This window comes from Aricia agestis, chromosome 2 (genome assembly GCF_905147365.1).
Source record: "Aricia agestis chromosome 2, ilAriAges1.1, whole genome shotgun sequence".
NCBI lineage: Eukaryota > Metazoa > Arthropoda > Insecta > Lepidoptera > Lycaenidae > Aricia > Aricia agestis.
In genome coordinates, this window is record NC_056407.1 from 3,386,804 (window position 1) to 3,394,746 (window position 7,943).

Consider the following 7,943-nt stretch of genomic DNA (forward strand, 5'->3'; position numbering starts at 1 on the left):
TAAAGATTATTTTAAAATATATTTGATCGAAAAAAAACGATTTATGCAGGATTTTACGGTCGGATCCAATTACTAGCTATGCTAATGCCTGTCATGGTAGGAGATGAGCTCAATCTTCATAATTTTTAAGTCGGTACCAGCTAATTTAATCGTACTTTGTTCTATGACATTATCTGCGGGAAGATGCGATATTTTTATTTTTGTGTTTATTTTAAAGAACTCTATGTAGAATAAGCCACAAGTATATTAAAAAAATTAAAACACTGGAATTTACTGCAAAAAATGCGGTTTAAAATTGTGAATTTAAATTTTGGCGCCAAAACGGATCTATAGTCTGTATGACGTCACTACTGTTTTACAATTATTGACAATCGCCCCACCCGATCGTACCTCTCAAAAAGTTGTTATGCCCCGCGTTCCATTTAGTGTTAACAATGATCAAAACGCTCAAATGGAGGCATTTTGATCGTTTTATATGTCCATTTTTAGGTACAGTAGTTCTAATTTGTTAGTTTGTTAATAGAATTATATTTTTAGAGAATAGTGGTGATATTTGCAGTAGAATAAACTACAAAATAACTTTAGTATGTATTGCAAAACTAAAAGATGAAATCCATGTTATCTATTACGTTTTTTACATTTTCAAGAACTAATAGTAGACATCCTTTATATTGTTAGGGAAAATGGAAAAAAATCATAAATAAACATTAATTAGTGTATACAACATGACCATTAATCCAATGAAATCAATAGTAATTACAAAAAATTAAATAAATGTATTCAAAACTTACCTACATACAAAATTTCGCCTTCCTTAGCCTAGTTGCTAAGAAATTGCCGAGCGCGTGTTGATGTGGTCACATTATTTACGAAAACTGGTCCCATTTTAAAATTTTGTTCCCGAAGGCGTCCCAAATATATTTTTTCACATCTGAGAAGCTTATATAAATTATAGTGTTGAGAAATATTTAGAGTACTTAATTCTTATTTTTATGGTTCCGAGTCTACTATTAGTGCTTTTACCTTACCGTTTTAAAATTGAGAAAATTTCCTATTGTATACGCAAAGGTATATCAATACACAATCTGAAAAATTTTGCTCGATAGAAAAATCTCAAAGATGACTGTTATAACGCTGTTTTTCATAATTAAGTAAATCATTTTATGGCGAAATTACACACTTTCTAGAAAAAACAAAAAATGTAGTATATGTGTCGTAACCTAACGTAAACGATTTGATATATTATTTGATTTGTGTAATACTAAAAACAAAAGGTTTTTACTCCTATTTTCTATTATCAAGGCACGCGGCGAGCTCGTAACAGCCATACAAGGCGCGCTGATATGAATGTTATTTTAATGTCCTTAAGAGGATACACCAGGGGCTAGAGAAATGAAAAAAGTACGTGTAATATCTATAACTGTCTCCCTTACCTCAAGCCTATACCGCAGAACGCGATAGAGACAACTGCAGAAAATCCAGAAAATCAACGATTCGTTGTCCCCTGATTCCTTCTCCAAAACTTAACCGATTTAAGTACTTTTTTCATTAAAGATTAAAAAAAGGCTTGAGCTGTGTTTCTATGTTTTGCTTTTTTTGTATAATCTAGCCAAATCTGTTTTCTGGACGTTTGAACACAGCGGAAAATCTGGCCATTTTTTTGGGTTTTTGAACGTTCATATCTTATTTAATAATTAAATTATGAAAAAAAAGAAAACATAGGGACATTGTATTAGTGGCCGTAGATATTCAGGAAAAAAATTATAACTCTACTAGCATTATCCAGGGAGGAAACAGGGGACAACGTTTGTATGGAAAAAAGGGCGGTGTGGACTCCTCTTAACGTCGATATATAAAATAAATATTATACTGTTTTTAACAAGTGTCAGTCCGGAAAAAAAATATTAACTTACGTACGTTAATGAATAAAACATAACATTGTTTAACATAGTCCAATAATAATTAATCTATACTAATATTATAATTGGGAAGAGTTTGTTTGTTTGAACGCGCTAATCTCAGGAACTACTGGTCCGATTTGAAAAATTATTTCAGTGTTAGATAGCCCATTTATCGAGGAAGGCTATAGGCTATATTTTATCACGCTAAGACTATTAGGAGCGAAGAAATAGAGGAAAATGTATAAAAAAAAGGCGGGGGAAATTATTTGAAAGGGCTTACCTCACGAACTACTGGAGGAATTTTTCTTTTATTTGGCACAGATAGGAAGTAGACCACGTGAAGGATCATAGGCTATTTTTTGTGGACTAATTTGTCTGTGAAATATCTAATTTACGCGGGCGAAGCTGCGCGGAACGTTATATTTCGCGTGGTCACGACATCACGATTCACGCGTAAACGGCTGGAACCATTTTGCTGAAATTTGGTATTGAAAAGATACTTTGAGTCCCGAAAAAGAACATAGGATACATTTGTTCCAGAAGAATGTACGGTTACTTCACAATATACAAGTTTATGATTTGCGCGTAAACTATTCAATCTATTTTGATGGAATTTGGTATGGAGATACTTTCAGTCTCGGGAAAGGACAAGGGATGCTTTTTATACCGGAAAATATACGGTTACCGCACAATAAACTTTTATGATTCTCGCCTAAACTATTTAATCTATTTACGATGATATTTGGCATGGAAATTGGAGGTACTAATTTGAATTTGGGACAAAAAATTTTATTGTCCCGGAAAAATGTGCGGTTCCCACACAATATACTTTTCTGATTTGCGCGTAAACGACGCAATGGATGTACGGGAACAACTATTTACATTTTAAACTAAAGTCCACGCGGACGAAGTCGCGGGCAACAGCTAGTTTATAATAATATATCCCAAATTACTTTATTATTTAATATTTAATAGGAATACATAAAATAATAATTTTATTTTTAAATAAGCAATTAGTTAAAACTTGGGCATGTCGAGTAAGTAAATGCTAGTTTACATTTTAAAATTAGCTGCAAAATATATTTGAGTGTTTACATTTTGCGCTACTACTAAAATGCACACTTAGATTAGCAAGTAAATTCTTAATTATTGGCATAAAGAAAGAAGTTCACAGTTTCATCATTAAATGCCTTCAAATCCTTCACTAGGCTTTCGCGAGTTGATTGAGGTATGTTATAATATCTCTTTTTCGCTATGTATACCGCCAACAAAAGTGATTGGGTCTGCCCAATTTCAATCAATCCTTTAATTACTGGCAATATTATGCCATTATCTGCGTAATTGTAGTTAAAATCATCTAAATATTGAACTAAGACCTTCTTGTAGATATCGATTATAGAAAAGAAGTACTTAGAAGTAATTTCCCTGATTTCCAAACCGATATTTTGTCCCATTTGTAAGCCAACAGTCTCAGTTGCTTCTGCTAAATTTGCTTCTAAGTTTTTGAATATTTCTGGCTTCTTATTAATCGATTGTTGCAAGGATCGATAGTAAAGCATAATCGAATAGGTCTCCAAGTATAGAACGAAATGTTTTTCTTCTGGAAATATTTTCTTCATGTTGACTAAAATTATTTCGAAAACGGTATAGCTTGGTGAGTAATTTCCTAAAAATGCTTTATTGTATTTCAAAGCACGAACAAACTCGCGTAGCATTTCGTATAAGTTCAAAAATTGGTATTTCTCTTTTAATGTCTCTTTGATTACACGAATTTTTTCAAAGAAATGATAACATATGTTTTCAAGTTTTTCTTTTTGCTCTTCTTTAGAAACAGACGTTACTAAATATTTTGCTAGCACCCTGACATATAAGCATCTGTTTTTTTTAGCAATGTCATCGTCTGTGAATTTACTCAAGACGAGTTCTTCGTTAATGAAAGTCTCCATAACGCTTTTGATGAAATCTTGATTAGCTGTAGTTTGACAGTTTTCGATCCGACATAATATTGGTAGGGGTTTCTTCTTGTCAATCTTTGTAAATATCTTGAATAAAATTTCCCAGTATTGAGATTTTATATTTTCCGGGACATCGTCATTATTTAGAAGCTGATTGCGAAGATATTCACTTGCTTTTTCTGTGATTAGACTTTTAATCAATTGCTTAGTCACTTCCCAAACTTGTGGATCAATCGTTTTATTTCTGAGATAAGTTTTATTCGCCATTTTTAATGCAACTATAGGTCGCAATTTGCTTGCTGCTATAAAGGTTTCTGTGGAGAATTGAGAGTTAACTGCTAAGCGAATAGCAAGTCTCGCTGTACCTCTCCATTGCAAAAGAAATTTTGTATAGAACTCTCGATCTTTCTCTCTACAAATTAGAACTTTATTCGCCACAGCTTTAGCTCCCAACCATTCCAACTCCTTTGAGTCGTTACCTAGGATGCGCAAAACTGGCCTACTTTTATGAGTAGTAGATTTAAATGCTGCAATCAATTCTTTTTTTTTTTTCGTCTCCTCGATCACGCATACTTCTTGAAGAAGTTTCGATAGCAAAATGTTGATTGAAAGAATGTTAATTGAACGAGCAAACTGAGGTAGAGGGTTTTCTTTTATTGCTCCAATTAATTTGGATTTATGTTGTTCAGCTAAGCCGTTAGGTTCATTGAAATACAAAGATAGGGACGTCAAAAAACGATCATGATTTGGGCGCTTTGTCTTCATTAGTGCTACAAAACTATCCCCATTTTCAAGAACAGATGTGTTATGCTTTAAAGCATTTAAAAACGACTCTTCATTATTAAAAAGAACAAAAGATTCTTTCAAAAGGTGACGTCTACCTATATTATTCTCGTACAATTTGCTCAATAATTCTTTATCAGTGCGCGCTTTTTCAACCAAAGTAAGCTCAGCGTTAGTGATATCTTTAATATTAAGTTTATAATCAGCTAAGACATCGAGGAAATTATAAGGCTGACAATCTAAAAGAATTTTTGCAAGCTTTGGCCCTATGAGAAGTTTTTCGTCACTTTTTAATTTATATTCCTTAAAGGTCGATATATTCTTTAAGAAAGTTTCCTTAATGTTTTCTGTTACCTCTTCGTTTTTAATAAAATGCCTTATAACAACAGCATGTAACCCTTCCACACATTCTGGCTCATCGGTATTGCCGTCTAGTCCTAAGTTTTGTCCAAATTTCATCATCATATCCCAGGTGTCGACGGACAGTCTCCACACACAGGCGCGCTTCACCAGGGACCTCACAACTGCTGCTCGCAAGTTGCTGGGCTCATTCATATGCTTTGCCACCAACAAATTCAGAAGCTTGGCTACCTGCTCCGGTACTCCTCCACATTTGCTCACGAGTACCAGAAATATATTCATTCTTCCTTCTACTGAATTTTCAACGAGTATTTTATTGCTCAGCTCCTGATATGTTTCACTGAATCCTTTAAATCGGTATTTATCGAATAATAACTCCAAGGGGGTTTTATGGATATAGCAACCCATGTTTTCGTCTGCATAAGCACCATATGACATTCCACATTTAAAATTACACGCCATTCCACATAAAGGAAACATAATATCATCAAGTTCTTCATATTCTCTGGGATCATGCTTTTTGTCTTCGAAATTACTTCTAATATTAGTTTCCTCAACATTCTTCATACTAGGCATAGGGTAAGGGAACTCTTTAAGCTTATCACCATAGCATTTTTCAACAAAAACCAGTTTTTTGAAAGCGGCCCGTTCTTTTACATTAATCCTTTTTATTATTCGTTCTACTTTTTTGAATACATTAAATAAAACAATTTCTTCAGCTCTAGCTAGTCTTAGGACCACATCTTTTGCCTCTTCACTGCTTAAGAAGCTCGCTACACTTTTAACGTTAAGAAAATACCCAGCATATAGCTCCAGCTTAGCATTAAATCTATCTTTATGATTTTTCATTATGAAACAAGTAGCTTCTGGGCTGAGCTGTCCAAAATTTGACAAACTGTAATATTTTTCAATAATGTCCAAATACGCCGTAGGTTTCGCTTTTAGAACACTCTGTATGCTTTTAAAATAAGTTTCTTCGTTTTCAAAATACCGCGATAGAGCCTCCTTATTAGTTTGAAGACTTTCGAAATATACTTGGGCAGCCTGGGGACAACTCTCACATATTATTTTTAAGTCTTGAGGATTCAATTTATCGACGATATTATTAATTTCGGTCATCATGTAATCAGGAGAACAGTGCCAAAAAAATTTAATGGCAATTCCATGGCGATCTTTATAATATTCATAAAATTCTTGGCATCTTGCGTGGTCCTTAAGATTTTTCTGTAACCAGTGCCTCATTTTGTTAACGGCAGGTTGGATCATGTGTGGGAATACCACGTTCTCCAAATACCGAGGGTTAATCAAGTCACGATACTGTGGCTCCAGCAGCCAAAGGGCCTTCAGCGCACGACTGACGTATAACATGTCGTCGTCCTTTAGGTTATTTAGTATATACTCGACATTTCTACATTTAGAAGCTAAATCTATCTTATACAATCTATCGATGGGCAGTTTTTCTTCAGCTGTAAGCACTGATTGCAGGTCTAGTTTTTGCTGGAATGCTTTGTTGACAATACCATTGAAATGTTGATGTCTTTGACCTAATGTGGATCCCTCCAGAACTACAGGTATATTTGATGCCATCTGTAAAGATAAAATAATATTAATATTAATAAAACATAAAAATACAAACTATTTAAGTACTGTGACACTATAACTATTATAATGAAGACTGAAGTATTTTTATTTACTAAAGATGTACAAATGGTATAAAGTTAATCAGAAACTATTAAATTATAATAATATCACATTTTCGAAGTAAATAAATACTTATAATATTATTCTGAATTATAATGCAACGTTAATCGTTACTTAGTTAAATAAAAATAATTTATATTAAGTATATTTATTGCCAGAATGTAGTGTATTATATTTTTTATTAATAATAGAGATCTTACATATTTTAGAAAAAAAAATAGTAAGGATGTACTTATTTGATTCTTCCTACGAATAATAAAAACTGAAACGTAACTAACTCCCATACTTCAATCGTTTTGAATTTGGTTCCTTTTCGCACACTGAAATAAGGCAATGTAACTACGAAACACTACATTCAAATTGACAAATTAAAGCTGTTGACAATCATTATCACTTCTTTAATTAATTACACAAAATTTTTGCATGTATTCGGACGTCTTTTTGCATAAATTATGCATGTATTCGGGTCACATTTTGTAGGATCGGAACAAGTTTTTGACACAGTTGCTCTTCCTTATTTTTTATTATTCGTAGGATCAAGTAGGATTCCACAATTTTTGTTGAATTGTAGGTAAGTATTGTTATCTTTAAAACCAAACTCATTACATTAAAAATAATTTCTATGTAGTTCGCAACAAGAAGCTGATGTCTTTTTTGTTAGTAATAAGATAACTTACTTTTAATACGTGATACCATAATACCTACATGAATATTTATACCTACATTGTAAATCTCGTTTCTTGAAAAATATAGTAAGTAATGCATTATGTACCAAAATATTTTAAGTCAATCTCGCACCTTAAGTAAGTATATAAAAGCATATTGTTCACAAGCCACATAATACTTCGTCTAATAATACGAATGACTCATCGTCTGCTAGTTAAAAAATGTGTTGTTTACCTTGACGACCCCGAAATACTTTTCGTCTAATTCCGTACACTACGGACACAGGAAATTACGGCACTTAAAATCACTGAGTATATTATTAAATAAAAATCTTTAAAATAACTTTTTTACGCTTCTTTTAGCGTGCACGCCCAACACACATCAACAAAAACAAACTGCTCTCATCTGTCAAACTCACGTCAAACTGTACACGCGCGCCATCTCTAGGTTTATGCTTGTAGTTTTAGTACAAATTTTAAACACAGATGTCGCTAGTAATAACATTTTTAAAAGTATAGTGCGTCAAGAAAGTCATGACAGGCGGGAAAATTTTCTAAACGTAATCACGCTTAAAAGG

General features: G+C 33.0%; 1 protein-coding gene across 1 annotated transcript; it reads right to left on the reverse strand.

Annotated features, from left to right (window-relative positions):
* Positions 1–2,905: 2,905 nt before the first annotated feature.
* On the reverse strand, positions 2,906–7,737 carry LOC121739661. The gene is made up of 2 exons (XM_042132181.1): positions 7,601–7,737; positions 2,906–6,586 (listed from the first exon to the last, which is right to left on the reverse strand). Exon 2 carries the CDS (start codon positions 6,584–6,586, stop codon positions 3,044–3,046), a length of 3,543 nt encoding a protein of 1,180 aa, XP_041988115.1. The 5' UTR covers positions 7,601–7,737; the 3' UTR covers positions 2,906–3,043.
* Between the last annotated feature and the right edge of the window lie 206 nt (positions 7,738–7,943).